Genomic DNA, 15,910 nt, shown 5'->3' on the forward strand with positions numbered 1-15,910 from the left:
TGCAAAAGTCCAAGTGGGTGTGTTTAAAAGTAAAAGTCCAAGTGGGCGTGTATTATGTGCGTACATCGGGGCGTTTTTAATACTTTTACTAGCTGGGCGCTCTGAAGAGAAGTATCATCCACTTCTCTTCAGAACGCCCAGCTTCTGACAGTGCAGATCTTTGACGTCACTCACAGGTCCTGCATCGTGTCGGACACATCGGCACCAGAGGCTACAGTTGATTCTGCAGCAGCATCAGCGTTTGCAGGTAAGTCGATCTTACCTGCAAACGCCGATGCTGCTGCAGAATCAACTGTAGCCTCTGGTGCCGATGTGGTCGACACGATGCAGGACCTGTGAGTGACGTCACAGATCTGCACTGTCAGAAGCTGGGCGTTCTAAAGAGAAGTGGATGATACTTCTCTTCAGAGCGCCCAGCTAGTAAAAGTATTAAAAACGCCCCGATGTACGCACATAATACACACCCACTTGGACTTTTGCAAGCCTCATTTGCATAACTACAAAAATGGTCATAACTTGGCCAAAAATGCTCGTTTTTTTAAAAATAAAAACGTTACTGTAATCTACATTGCAGCGCCGATCTGCTGCAATAGCAGATAGGGGTTGCAAAATCTGGTGACAGAGCCTCTTTAATATACCATGAAAAATGTAATTTGTTGTTTTATCAGTATTTTATCGGAAGTTCAATACCTAATATCCACATTTTAACTGGCATAAATAATATATTTGTACACATTGATTTGGATGGTGATTTGAATTCACATAATGTTTCTGTGATGAGGCCAGAACAATTGCCATGTCATCATGGGGACACGGGACCAAAGCAACTGCATGCATCAGACCTGCAATGTCACACATTGATAATGCAGCAAAGAAGTAAGATGTTGAACAGTTTTTCATGTACTGTTCTCTATCTCACTTTTGGTAGTTCTCCATTAGAGCCCCTGTCCTTTTACTTCACAAATAGATGTCAAACTTACACCAAAATGGACTGTGTGATAATTTGACTAAATAACACCGCGACAAGGTGGAACCGCAATGTGGCTGAAACCATGCCGACGTGTCGTTTTCAGATTGACTGCAGGTAAAACGCTTTCATTGTTAGTGGCTGCGCAGTTATGCAGCTGAACGACCGTTTACCATGTGACCATTAACAATAAGTGCTTTTACCTACAGTCAATTAGAAAACCGCGCAGATCTGCATGTTGGCGCTTTTTCAGCTTCACCTCGGCCTTGATGCTTTGGCAACGCGATAACCCAGCCTAAGGCGGAGTTTACCTGCCTTCCTTTTTTTATGTTCCGACATAGGAACAGAAAAATGAAAAGTGCCGGAGCCCTTGCATGACGGACACCAATAAAGCCTGATGGAAACCAATGACTTTAATGGGTTCCAACCATTGTCTGTCGTTTCACCACATAAAATAGCGTTGCGTGCTGCACTATTTCTTCTGCCATATTTTGACCGGATCTGTGACGGAGACGTGAACTTAGTCTTAGGCTAACATTTATGTGAGGTTTACCCTAATTTTTACATTCGACTAGTGTTGGGCAAAGTTCTTTGGCGTAGATCTTAGAAGCAGGTAGGTAGGTGACATGAGCCAACAGGAGGGTTAAGTGTGTGAAACAATACAGAGGAGCACTTCACCTTCAATGTATAGAGCTTAGCAGACTTACTTGCTCACATTTTTTTTTTTAGATCTTTTCTGTCCACTAATACTTTTGATTAGCAAAGAAAATTATCCGCGTAATGTTTTTCTTTTTTTTTTTTTTCTTTGTTTTGTATATGTTTTTATATTTTCTAGCCACAAGATATTCCAGATGGACACCGTGCTCCCCCACCTCTTGCTCTAAGGAGTGTCGATACTCAGACACCCGGAGGAAATGACCGTGGAAGCAACAACAGCAGCCGTTCCCAATCCATATCTCCTGCTTCCTTCATCACCATTTCAAATGACTGCAGCGAGGAAAGCCCATGCTCAGTTGATGACACACATGCCGATCCCCGAGACAAAGGTATTACACGGAGTTTCAAATTCCTAAATATTATTTTGAAGAACTTTGAGGCAACTAAAGAGGAAATGGCATGAGAAATACTGTTAATATGTAGATGTTCCATGAGCTAGCTGCTACTAAAATGTACAAAGCATTGTGTGTGCGCGTGTTTGTTTGTGTGTGCGTGCGCGTATTACATACCCCATTTTCACAATTCCTGATGGTGCTACTGGAGTGCCAACTGTAAAGGGCTGTATTCTCAACCACAGCAGGGCTTCTTAATGGGAGTCTGTCCCCACCATTTTTCTGTCCTCTGTCACTACAGTATGCTGCCGTTGGAGACACTGATTTCAGCGACCTCGATATTAATGAGCTGCTGTGTCGTCGTCCCCGACGGCGCTGTTTTATAGTATTTTCCCTATACTGTGTAAGGGGAGAAAACGGTCATATCAGCAGTTGGGGAAGTGGCAGCTCATAGATTTCAAGGACTCCTTCCTGAATGCAGCGCGATATGGGCTCTTCAACGAATAACTTGTATGTTTTCCAAAAATGACATTATAGTCGATGTAGCTACTTACCTGCAAACGCTGATGCTGCTGCAGAATCAACTGTAGCCTCTGGTGCCGATGTAGCCGACACGATGCAGGACCTGGGGCAGGAAGTGAGTGACGTCACAGATCTGCACTGCCAGAAGCTGGGCGTTGTGAAGAGAAGTGGATGATACTTCTCATCAGAACGCCCAGCTAGTAAAAGTATTAAAAACGCCCCGATGTACGCACATAATACACGCCCAGTTGGACTTTTACTGTAAACACGCCCACTTGGACTTTTGCAAGCCTCATTTGCATAAATACAAAAATTGTCATAACTTGGCCAAAAATGCTCGTTTTTAAAAAATAAAAACGTTACTGCAATCTACATTGTAGCGCCGATCTGCTGCAATAGCAGATAGGGGCTGCAAAATCTGGTGACAGAGCCTCTTTAAGTTATTTCTCATTAAAAAGCAGAGAAAATCCTGTCAACTCCTGGGAAAGACAGTGATAGTCCTGTTCACCCCGCCCGCACACAGTGATTGACAGCCTTCTTTGTACGCGCACTGATACAGGGAAAGCTGTCAATCACTGTGTGCATGCGGGGTGAACAGGACTATCACTGTCTTTCTTAGTAGTTCTGCTTTTAAATGAGAAATAATCTACCAAATCACAGAAACCTATATATCACAGAGCTCCGCTTCTCTTCCTCTATCATATGCTGCTATTAGATAGGTGGTGACGTATATTTATTTTTTTAGTTTTTAACCTATTCTTCTGGGATCCCATCAGCCAGAATGTGCCTGGGCCTCAGCAGTTTAATAAGCACTGAGTTAAAGTATATAGGAGCGCAAAATGTGTTTATTTGACTTTTTTAAAGGGAAACTATCATGATAAAAATGCCGTCCATTCTGCTGGAACCATGCTATAGAGCAGGGGGAGCTGAGCAGATTGATAAATAGTTTTGTTGGAAAATACTAAATATAACTTTTAATTTATTAATCTAATCCCTGCTCTTTCTATGTTTCTATGGAGTCCAGTGGGCGGTTCTACTACATGAGTAACAGCCTTCCCAGTATGTTGGTGCATACAGAGATATCTGTCAATCACTGAGTAGAACCACCCACTGGACTCCTTTAGCGTTGAATGAGCAGAGGTCTAGATAAACAAATTTTTATACTGAAGCTTTTCCCAAGAAACGATATATCAATCTGATCAGCTCCTGCTGCTCTATAACATGCTGCCTGCTGATAGGGCTTTGTTTTCAATGTGACAAGTTCCCTTTAAAAAAAGAAAAATACATTCTTTGAGTGAAAGAGTGTTCATTTCTAATGTTATACCTGTACAGCTTAACCCAACACAGAACTACCGGTAGTTGTTTTTGATGGAAATTGTTTACATAATGGTATAACATGACTTAGGCCCCATGCACTTGAACGTGCTTTTGCGGCCGCAATTCCCCCGAAAATCCACGGGAGAATTGTGGCCCCATTCATTTCTATGGGGCCATGCACACGACCGTCATTTTTACGGTCCGTGCACGGCCCGGGAGCCCGCACCGCAGAATGAACGGACATGTCTTATTACGGCCGTCTTCTGCGGTCCGGACTCATTGAAAATAATGGCCGCGGCCATGTGCATTGCCCGCGATTTGTGGGCGGCTCGCGGCTGACAGTCCGCTGATGGCCGACCCGAAAATCACGGGCGTGCACATGGCTACGGTCGTGTGCATGAGGCCTAACTGTATACTCATACATTTTCATTTTATAGAGGATTCTACTGTTCCTCTTATATCATTGTCTATTTTATGTTTTGTAGATTTTATAAAAAGAGTATTAAAAAAAAAAAAAAAAGAAATGATACATTTTCGTTTCACAACTTGAACTTTTACATGCTGCATATTTGTTGCAAAAAACGTACGCGGCTGAAAATACGTTCCATACATTTGAAGGTTTTTTTCCTGCAGCATGAGTTTCCACATGCTCTACTGAGATGAGTGGCACAGTCGCAGAAATTTCTAAAATAAATTTGCAGTGTGAATATTCCCTTTAGCTGGCTATACCCATTAGAGGTATGTCGGCTGAACCTGTCGATTTTGACGGGACCGGCCGTATGTCTAATCACGTACATGGTGGCGTCCTGACTCTTCCCCCGACAGCAGATGTCGAAGGAGAGAAGGGTCGGGCATGTTGAATTCCAGCATGGTCATTCCTTTTGTTTGTAAAGAGAGAGGCTGCTGCCAGAGGCGAGACAGCTTGTTGATCGGCGCCTGTTTGCCACTGTCACAAGGAGCTATCATCAGTAATATATGGGGACAATGGCTCATTGCTACGATAGTTCGTCCTCATATATTTCTGTCATGTTTACACAGGCATATGTGCTGCCGACAACGATAATATATTTTAGGCTGCGTAAACTATACAATCCGTCTATGAACGAGTGTTTGCTCGATCATCTGCTGTTCGCTGCTCTGTTTACACAGGGCAATTATCAGGAACGAGAATCTTGTGAACGCTCGTCTGCCCGATAATTGGCCCGTGTAAAAGGACCCTTACTGTCCTTTTTATCTTAAGTCGTTGTAGAACATACTTGTGAATAAGGTTTTAGAAATTCAATCTATACCAAGCACTCAAATCTTCTATAAAACAGCAGGAGTTGAAATTGTGTCCTATAACAATAAGGCAACATTCACACGACAGTGAAAAACGGCCGTACAATGGCCGTTTTCAGAACAATAGAGTTCTATGGGTGTATTCACACGGCCGTTTTTTTTAACGTGAACATTGGGCGTCAAAAAATAGGACGTCCTATTTTTGGCCGTTTTGACGGCCCCACGGCTCCCATAGAAGTCAACGGATCAGTTTTTACCGGCCGTTTTTTTTATGAATCAATCCTTGTAACGGCCGATAAAAACTGATCCTGGCCGAGGATTCCCCGCACACCACGCTATTTTGAGTGCTGAGCCTGGGGAAGCTCTTGACATTATTATCCATATATGGACAGTGATGTCGGGCTTTCAACTGTGTAATCTCTGGCCAGAGCATGGTGAGATCTTTGGCCAGGGACTCCTGTCTTCTTTGGACCCCCGCCCCCTCCAGATAGCGCCACTGTAGCTCCTTGAAGGAGCGGAATCCCCGGCCGATGCTCTGGCCAGGGGATTCCGCTACTGGAGAAGCCCCTGGTGTCACTGTCCATATATGGACAGAGACATCCGGGGCTCCCTCTAGGAGTGAAATCCCCAGCCAGAGGGATTCCACTCCTACAGGGAACTACAGGTGGTGGAGCTATCTACAGGGGCACTGTGGCACTATATGGGGGTGTGACCATCTATAGGGGCCACTGTTGTTCTATCTACATGGGCACTGGCACTGAGTGCACTGGCACTTTATATGTGGGCACTATGCAGTGGGCACTGTGGTAGTATGTGGGCACTATATACAGTAGGCACTGTGGCACTATCTACAGGGTCATTGCAGCACTATCTACATGGATACTGTGGTGTTTTCAGGGGGGTTGGTCAATAAAACCAAGAAATGAAATCAATTAGTTTTTTTTGAACGTCCATGAAAAACAGAGGGCAAACTAATGACAAACTGTTATTAAAAACGAACAGACGGACTGGAAATGGATGAAAATTTGGAGGCACACTGATGCAAAATGTCCACGAAAAACTGACAGTTGATCAGTTTTTAATGGCCATTTTTTTTCACTGTCTTGTGTATGTAGCCTCTAGACACTCAATTGTAAGGGTATTGAAAGGTTTTTAGGTTTCTCCCAGGGCAGCATAGGACAGTTTATTAGAGATATTATAGACGCAAAATAGTAGGCTCCATGCACACGGCCATAAAAATTGTTCGTAATTGCGGAGTGTAATACGGTCCGCAATTGTGGACCTATTCAGTTCTATTGGCCGCAGACACCTTTCCGTATTGCTACGGATGGGTATCCATGCCGTAGAAATGTTCCGAAAATTATGGAACATGTCCGTTCTTTTGCGGGCTGTGCTCCCATACTTTGTGTGGGATCACGGCCCGAAAATGCGGTTGGCTGGCCCTGCCCGCAATCGCAGGCCGTGACTACGGGCACGGCCGTGTGCATGGGGCCTAAGTTGCTTGTCTTCGAAAGTTCAACAAAATTAGAGTTACACTTCAAGTGTGCGGTACACTTATTTTAAAGAGGGAATAGATTAGGTAACACTTGGGCAACAGTTTTTGGTGCATAAACATTTCAGATCTGTCGTATCCATGAGTGCTGCCTAGAATAGCCGTAAGAACTGCCTGTTCATTTCGGTTAATAATTTGCTGTGATGGTAAAAAAAATAAAGCCGTTTGTGGCAGTAAGAGCTGTGCGTACTAAAGTTGAGAGCAGACAATAGTTAAAGGAACACTATACAAGTAACCTGGAGATGAATTTACACTGTTAGCCATTCTATAGAATGAAAACCGTTCATTTCTGCCTGTTCGCCTCCAATTTTGGCGGACAGCCAGCTGTAAGGGGATGGCTTAATTTAGGGTTGTGGCATGGGGTATGTAGTGGTGATTATTCACACAATTTTGGCGGATATTACCAGCAACATTTCTCAGCCACACACATGTGGGTGTGGTTCCTGCCGACTGCAGCCCCCCGCTTTTAGGGACCGTACCCTTATTGCGTCTGGTCTTCCACAGCAGAAAGAGCAGTGGAGGGAGGGTTCTTCCGGTAGCGGCTATCCTCCTGGGACACACCTATAATTTTTTATATATTTCTATAAGGGTAAAGGAGGAGGTTAAGGGAGTAATTGCCGGGATTTCATTTTCTGTATTTTACATATTTAGTTTGATTTTATACTTTCTTTCAGCTAGAGTTCTTATGATTTATTTGGCATGCTCAGTGTGTTTTCCTTTGAGTTCATTTGGGGCGATCATGTTAATAATGGCAATCCTTTATTTCCGCAGAGAATGGAAACCACTCTCCCTTTCCCAAGTATGCCACATCTCCAAAACCAAACAACAGCTACATGTTCAAGCGAGAACCACCTGAAGGCTGTGAACGGGTTAAAGTATTTGAGGAAAGCTCGTAAGTGTAAACCACTGGATCTGTAATGCAATGTGGAGATTGTGTATATGAAGTATTTTCCTAATGGAGGGAGGATGTATTGCTCTTTATTTTACATGGCTTGTCTGATTCAGATATCTTTAAAAATGCGGTATTGGGGCATACTGAGCTTATAGGGGGAGATGGGGGTCCCATGACCTGGATCCCGCTCTGATAGTCACGGCCATTAGAGCACAGCCCTTGGCCCTCTAGAAGACTCCAGATGTTCATTAAAATCAAAGGATTGTTGTTGATTTTAATGGATGCCCTTCAATACTTTTATTTTTATTCAACAAAGCATTTTCATTTTGTACTCTCGATAGTGATCTCTGATCAGTGGTTCCTTCCGTAATTCGCTTGACTCAACTGATCAAACTGAAAAGGCGTTGTTCAAACAAGACAGCCCTTTTAATGGACTAGACCACTTAGATACCCGCTAAGGGCCTGTTCACATCACTTTTTGACGGAATCAATAGTGCAGTCGACTGTGCTATTGATTCTGTGAAAAACGACGGAACCCTCGCACAACGGTGACAAACGAAAACCTTTAGCAACGTTTCCCTCACCATTGATATCAACGGTGAGGGAAACTGAAGCTAAGGTTTCCGTTTGCCTTTCCGTTGAGGGGTTAACATGACGGAACCCTCAACGGAAGGGCAACGGTGATGTGAACACAGCCTTACTTAGAACATTTTCATCATCTAAAGTTGTGAGATTTGGCTACTGATAACTGTATTGTCCACAATTCAGCTCGGCCATACACGTAAGACATCTGTCATTTATCACTTCTGACTTCCCTCTATGCATGAGCTTTCAGATAGGCCCAAACATGCATGCCATAGGTAAAAGACGGTTAGGAGATTGCCCGACACCTGGTAGCGGCTGATCTCCACTGGAACTAGAGGGTCGGGCATGTTAAAATGCAACCTGCTTCATCCTCCCCAGACTGTCCCATATGTACATGGTTGATGTTTATGTAATATGCACGGCGACCTGTTTCCATTTCGAAACAACTTTCCCACTGATCAATTTACTGTTCGGTAAATAGATTGGATTTGGAATAAAAATGTAAAAAAAAAGTTGATTTCCTGATTTGTAGGAAAAATAAAAAGGAGCAAATAGTGTTCCATCTCATGTGCTGTATGTATTCAGATTAAGGCATTAACATCTGCAATCATTTACTGCAGGCCCAAGCCGTTACATGAAATCCCTTCTTTCTACTGCCCTGACAAGAACAAAGTGAACTTTATCCCAAAGAGTGGATCTGCCTTCTGCCTCGTCAGCATCCTGAAGCCTCTTCTGCCAAATCAGGAAATTGCTTTTAAAGGCTCCAATCACAGCCTGACTGTTCCTTCTGGTATCCCTCCTGCATTGGTTCAGAATTTTAGCATGACCTCCATATCCTCAAACCTAGAACAAGAACGTAATTCTCGTGGTACGAATACTCTTGCCTCTCCAATGTCTCTGCTGCACCCTACTGGCCAGATTGAGGAAGAGGAGGACTAAGAGCCAGTGTCAATGCTCTCATGGAGATCTGCACTTACCTGATATTTAGAGACTCTAGATCCAGTATTGTCATAAGCTGACCACATTCTTATTATTCTGCTGTACGATGGACATCATGGGTCATGCCTTACCATTGTTGGTATGGGTATCGGTAATTGATCTGCTCTTTGTCTGATACTAGAAAGGGCTTTCAGTTTTAGCTCAATATACTTTTTATTCTGTATTTCAGAAACTGCTGCTGCAGTTGTGAATGGGTACTAGTTAGGGAAACTAGACCTGTATTGCCAAGATATAGCTCATTTGCTATTAGAAATCAATTATTGGACTGTTATTTTTGCATTGTGATAATGTCGGCTTGAGTGAAGGTTCAGGGATGGGCAGCCTTCAGATATCCAGTTATTGCATATTACTTCTCCCGCGATCCAGCTAGATTGTCGAACATTACAAGGCCGGGTGCACCTTGTGAAAGGTAAGGCTCTGGAATGATCGGTACTTTGTACATTACCTGTCCCGCGTATTTGGGGAAATGAAATGTATCATAGTGAATACATAAAGGTCGAGTCAAATTTAAAAAAAAATCGTTTTCGCATGCATGGGTATAAATTCTGAATGTTTTAAGAAAGTGGAGAAAAGTGTGTTAGTGGCTGTGGTATTTCCTATTCATTTCAGCTGTTTCCAGCTGTGGGGACCAAACATGGTATATACTCAATCTGTTCTAGTGGATGGAATTCCCCTGGTTAGGAATGGCAAAGTGTAAATAACAGGCAGACGTTGAGGTCTGGTTGGCTAGTATTTGTGATATATGGCATTGTATGTGGCTGCTGCATTATCAGTGTATTCTGGTTGGAGACGTATATAATCATACAATGATTTATGTTTTTTTAACCATATAAAGACGCCTTTCATTCAAATGGGGTTTAAACGTTTACAGGTGGTTTTATATGCCAGGAAGGCATTGGTTTTATTACAGGCACCTCAGCCAAGTCTACATTATATATCATGGCATTTAAGGCAAAGGCGTTCAGTTCGGCCATTATTTCAGACGTTAAAGCAGATCTCCGGGCCCCATTAACTCCCTTTCTGAAACATAAGCTCATTTGGCCCAGTATGCATTTATTTCCCGTTGTTTATATAGGGCCAACATATTCTGCGGTGCTGTACAGGAATTGTCACTATTCACATCAATCCCTGTCCCCAATGGTGCTGACCGTCTACTTATACATACACTAAAACTATTGGATATTTTTGGAGTGAGAGGAAACCCACACAAACATGGAAAGAATATACAAACTCCATGCAGATATTGTCTTTGCTTGCACGCATATACAAAGCAGCTAATCTGAACCAACGTAACTGCAGTATAAAGCATGAGGGAGGGATAGAGCAGCTGCCTGAGCTACTGCTAAGACTGGAGGTGCGTTTCAGATTACCTCAAATTTTCTTTTAGACAGTTCTCCATTAGGGCAAAGCTATGGTCAATGCAGAGTTAAAAAGCAGTAAAATTTAGGAATATAAATAAGCAGTGAGCACAGCCCATAGATAATGACTTGCGTTTAAAGCCCAGAACCGAACATCTGCTTTAAATGTCCATAAGTAACTGGTATCTGATGATTCCGCTTTAGATCGACGCTACATGGGCAGTTTTCAGAGGCGCACGTGCACTTCTAGGAATACCCATGACGTTTTATAGAGAATACTTCTACTGTCCTCAGGGGATCGCTCGCTGCACCCGATTAGAATACCTTTCACATGTTGACTTTATTATACTTTGTATCAGGATGTTGACAAGAAAAGATGTATTAGCCATACTGATACAGTATGTTTTATTCTCCAGGAGACTTGTTCATTAGAATGTTTATTAAGCTCATTCTTTGGTGTAGAGGGAACAGAAGACCAGTGTTAATGTCCTATAGAGGCTTCTTTGTCTTATCAGTAGGTTTTAATGAATATATAATGTGTACCAATATATAATATGAGCAGGCTGGCCAATCATTTCTTTAGGTACGTTGGCATCTCCCAGTGGCTCAGTCCCACCACTACTAATGTGAAAATCTATAGTACAAACTACGTCTTGTTTTTTTTTTGCCTCGGATAAGATGCATTGTCGGTGCACTTTTCTTTAAGGCTCTTTTTAATGTTTTTTGTTTTTTTTATTTGCATTGTACTGATCTTGTAATAAAAATTTCCTCAATAGGTCTTTGTTAAACCCCTTCCTGCATTTTCATGTACACAGAAGTCAGGGGAAGTGTCCCCTTCTCGCATCCTAACATGATGATAGTCGTGCACGCAGTTTCTGACAGCCGGGCTCCTGTTGCAACGAACGGGATAGGAGGAACCTCCAATCCTGGCAGTTTAACCCCTTAAATACCAGTCCATAGTGAACACGGCATTTAAGTGGTTTGACAGAGGAAGGGGGCTCCCTCTGTCACCTACTAGCTGCCCTCAGGAGGGTTCACGGGCTGCCAATAGGGTTCTAATGGCAGCTGGGGGCATAAGAAACATCCCTATGCCATGACTGTATGCCCTAGTAGTCTGTGCTACAGGCATGGCCTAATAAATAGATCCCCTGTCAGTATACGTAAGTATTGCTGTCTCTTAGTGTAAAACGAAGTATAATAAAGCATTATATAAGCGATCAGAGGATCGCTTTGTGAAAACACCTAGTGGGACAAAAAAAAAATACAGTTAAGGAAAGTTTATTAAAGAGACTCTGTCACCACATTATAAGTGCCCTATGTCCTACATAAGGAGATGGGCGCTGCAATGTAGGTGACAGTAATGCTTTTTATTTGAAAAAATGATCTTTTTTTCACAACGTTAGGAGCGATTTTGGTTTATGCTAATGAGCTTTCTTAATGCCCAAGTGGGCGTACTTTTACTTTCGACCAAGTGGGCGTTGTACAGAGGAGTGCATGACGCTGACCAATCAGCATCATGCACTCCTCTCCATTCATTTACACTGCACTAGCGATATAGATATATCACTATGTGCAGCCTCATACACAAGCCCTAACATTACTACAGTGTCCTGATAATGAATACACATGAAATCCAGCCTGGACGTCATGTGTACTCAGAATCCTGACACTTCTGAATCTTTTTTTTTTTTTGTGAGATTTTTTCAGAAAACCGGTACCTGTATGAATCCGAAATCCGCTGCCATTTTTTGAAATTGTATGGCTTGTCTCTGTCAATCCAATCCCAAAGATTGTTACAAAGTTGTGAAAACTTTACTCCTGTGCCTAAGTTGCAGGATGAAGATCAGTCTGCTTCTCCGACCTACGTCCGTCTAATGCCGTTTACACAAATATGGCGACGACTTTTGGTTAGGACCTCCTTTGGATAAGAGGAAGGATCAGGAAACTTGTATGCATTATTTATCTATACTTATGGTTCTGTTTCAGACAATGCCCTTTTACATTTATTTTATAGCAATAACTCTTGTTTCAAGAGTGAATAAACTGCACCAGCCTTTAAAGCATCAGTAATCGAAACAAACAAGCTTTTTACACTGTAGCCCAAGCACGGAATCAGCAGTTTGTGTTTGTCACTATGTATCAAACATGGTGAAATGTATCGAAGTTGTCAAGTTAATAAAACTCTACTTGAAAGTGTCACTTGTAGTCTTGTATCTTATTTTTTTTTTTAATTGTATGTAACCGTTGAAAATGTACCTCCAACTATAAACATTGTCGTTATGAGCGGATTACTTTCAATAATATACCCCTTTATAAGGGTCAGCCCTGCAAATCCCCTGCTTTCCTCATAGCCATAGAGTTAAAGGGTAAAAATCTGGCTGTCTGCAGCCACCACTCGGGAAGCTTCCTGCATCCAGATTTATTGAGCTCCGTTCACACAGAGTTTTTTGCAGGCCGTTTGGGGCATTTTTCACCTGCGGCCATTGAGCGCCGCGGGCAAAAAAAACGCCACGAAATACGCTTTCTCTGCCTCCCATGGCAGGTCAGAGACAAACGCCCGAAGATAGGGCATGTCGCTTTTTGCCGCCAGACGTTTTTTCCACGCGCGGGGAAAAAATCTCCGCCTCCCCTTTTCAGAAGATTTTTGGCACATTTTGCGACGCAGTTTCTGCGTCAAACGTGTCAAAAAACTGTGAACTGGCCCTTAGAAGTCCAAATGCAGTAAGCTCCCCCTAGTGGCGCCTGCACACAGCAAATGTTTTATAAAAGTATTTGGAGTTTTGTATAAAAAGAAAGTAAGCTCGCCTAGACAAGTAGCATACACTCTGAAAAGTGAGAGGACAAGTGGTAGTAATGTGAGAACAGAGCAGAATCAATAAGATACATATATTAAAAACTTTGGCGATAAAAAGTAAAAAAAAAAATTTTAGCTTATTCTGATCCTCCGTTTGCTTGGATGTCATAACATACACATCATCATGTCATGTGACCATGGCGCCTAATTGTCACCATATGCAAATACACGTACTGAAGAAAGAGGACCAGGAGAAGTGGAAAGGGTGCAGGAAACAACCAAATATATTACAAGCTTCATAATTTTATGGCAAACACCCCTATTTATTTATAAAGTGGAAAACGTGTCATGTAGAGTGACTTATGTGTGCCCTCATTTAGGAGTGTCTCTAATGCCAGGCCTCCTCTACGTAGCGGCCCATTGAGCTAAGGGGCTAGGCCTTCTAACTTGCTTCCCACCCATTTTGTTAGGAAATATTATATGGTCCTCACAGGAAGAAGTGTGAATGCAAGCAAATCAGAATAGCCATAGATCTAAATGGTATCTCAGACTTGGGCTCTGTTCACACTTGTGTTCGTTCTTTTCTGTCAGGTTTCACTTGCTTTTTGACGGGAACATGCTGTAGTTTTCTCTTTCCAGTAAAAAAATAAACAAATCATACCTGGCTGACCTTTTATTAGTCAATGGAGGAATGGAAAACAAAATATTGATCCTAACGGAATCCTATTGTACATGGATCCTGTTAAAAATGGAAGCCACGACACCAATGTGAACAGAGCTCTCATGCAAAGCCTATAAGAAGGTTCACTGCAGCAAATGGGTGATGAATAATCTGAGGTTCTTGGGCTTTGTGTATAAACTTGTACACACAGGACATGGTGCAACCTCCCTTGTGAGCAGCTTCGCTACTTTTTTTTTTGTCTGCAGTAATATGGTTCTCTTTTTAATGCATGACGTCCCCTGTGTTTAGTTACAACACTGGGTGGTTAAGGCCCTGGTGTCGGAGGCTCCGTTATGGGTCTCTGTCGCAGATACCGCTGAAAATACCAGAAACCGCATGATGCACTATTGTTTCTGGTAAGACCACTGACACCCCGACGGAAAGCCAACTGAACCCATTAAAGTCAATGGGTTCCATCAGCCACCGGTAATTCCCTCGTTCTGCTTCTCTCGCCGGTATTCCATTCTGCTCCAACCCAGATGTGAACAGGGCCTAATATGTGGTAACTATAATATTTCATGTCCAATAATCTCATGGAAAATTAACTCTTTATGATCAATATTTGACATTCTGTAGATTCATACCACATACAAGGGCCTTTTACCTCAGAATACAGATGATGGGCACGGAGGCTTGATATTTAGTGTTGCCTTCTAGCAGTAAGGTCCTGAAATATAATCAGGACAAAATCTGTGTGTACATATTTAAGGTTTCCCCATGTGCACATTTGTTTTCTACATTCCAAATACCTGGTAAGGCTATGTTCACATCTGCTTTGGAGGCCTGGTCTCAGATCCGGTCAAAAGAAACGCTATTTTCTTTGGTAAAACAATGGACACCATGTTGAAAACCCAACAACAGATCAATGGACTCATTGGTGTCGGTCATGCGACAGATACAGGGCTTCTATAAGGGCCTTTTACACCGGCCGGTGCAGCGAGCGCCGATCAACAAGACATTGTTGATCGGCGCTCGTTTGCTCCTGTCACACTGAGCTATGGATGGTGAATAGCTGTCGTTACTCCGATCGCTCGTCCCCATACATCACATCGGCAGCACGTCTCCTTGTTTACACAGGGTGATGTGCTGCCGACTATATTTTACTTTTTTAAAACAATACGATCAGCAGATGATTGAGCGCTTGCTCGCTCATCTGCTGATCGTTCCCCTGTTGGCAAAGTGGGAATTATCGCCAACTAGCTCTATATGGGCGATTGTATCATAGGAAAAACAAGTGTGTTTTGGGGCTTGAACTAGGGAGATTAGATTGGAATCCACATTTGGGACTGGGACTAATGAGTACATTCTGTGTACAGCTGTAAAGAATATGCTGGTTATACACTGGGGGGAAAGAGCAGCTTTAAGGTTTGTTTTTTCGTTTAAATGTATTTCATATTTCTTTATACAGGGTTGGAGTGGCTTTTTTTTTCTTTTTTCTTCTAATAAAGTTCCAAATCCTAATCTACCCTTCAGACAGTTATAAAGTAAAATGATACAATGGGTGGTAGCTGCCACTAGTGGGAGCTTTACTAATGACAGATTTTGAGGTAAATGGATGCTATATCTGTGTTCAGTAAGCTTTTATTACTAATATTAGAGGACCTGTAACTAGGTCATAAAAAATTAACTGGTTAACTGACCTGAATAGTACAGTTTCCTTTTTTCCTGGAAACCCCCCCTATACTAATTTACTGTAGTTGGCCCACAGGGCGTGAACTACCCTCAAGGGAAGCTAGCTCCACCCCATTGGCTAACTATAGTAAGTTTGCATATATGGAGCCAACACAACAGTGGGCCATATCTCTGGAATGGAGGGGTCTAGAAAAAAAAAAAGAAAAACCGCGCTGGAATTAGGGAGACCAGCGCTATTTCGATC

At 42.6% G+C, this 15,910-nt stretch overlaps 1 protein-coding gene across 3 annotated transcripts in view; it reads left to right on the plus strand.

The window, feature by feature from the left end:
• Positions 1 to 12,718, plus strand: part of FAM117B (family with sequence similarity 117 member B) — a 45,903-nt gene extending 33,185 nt beyond the window's left edge. For all 3 annotated transcript variants that reach the window (XM_075829750.1, XM_075829749.1, XM_075829751.1), the window contains 3 exons: positions 1,803 to 2,013; positions 7,457 to 7,577; positions 8,783 to 12,718. In XM_075829750.1, the coding sequence (XP_075685865.1) occupies positions 1,803 to 2,013; positions 7,457 to 7,577; positions 8,783 to 9,101 (651 nt within the window). In that variant the 3' untranslated portion in view covers positions 9,102 to 12,718. The remainder of the gene's footprint in view (positions 1 to 1,802; positions 2,014 to 7,456; positions 7,578 to 8,782) is intronic.
• The last annotated feature ends 3,192 nt before the right edge of the window (positions 12,719 to 15,910 follow it).

This window comes from Rhinoderma darwinii, chromosome 6, assembly GCF_050947455.1.
Source record: "Rhinoderma darwinii isolate aRhiDar2 chromosome 6, aRhiDar2.hap1, whole genome shotgun sequence".
Classification (NCBI taxonomy): domain Eukaryota; kingdom Metazoa; phylum Chordata; class Amphibia; order Anura; family Rhinodermatidae; genus Rhinoderma; species Rhinoderma darwinii.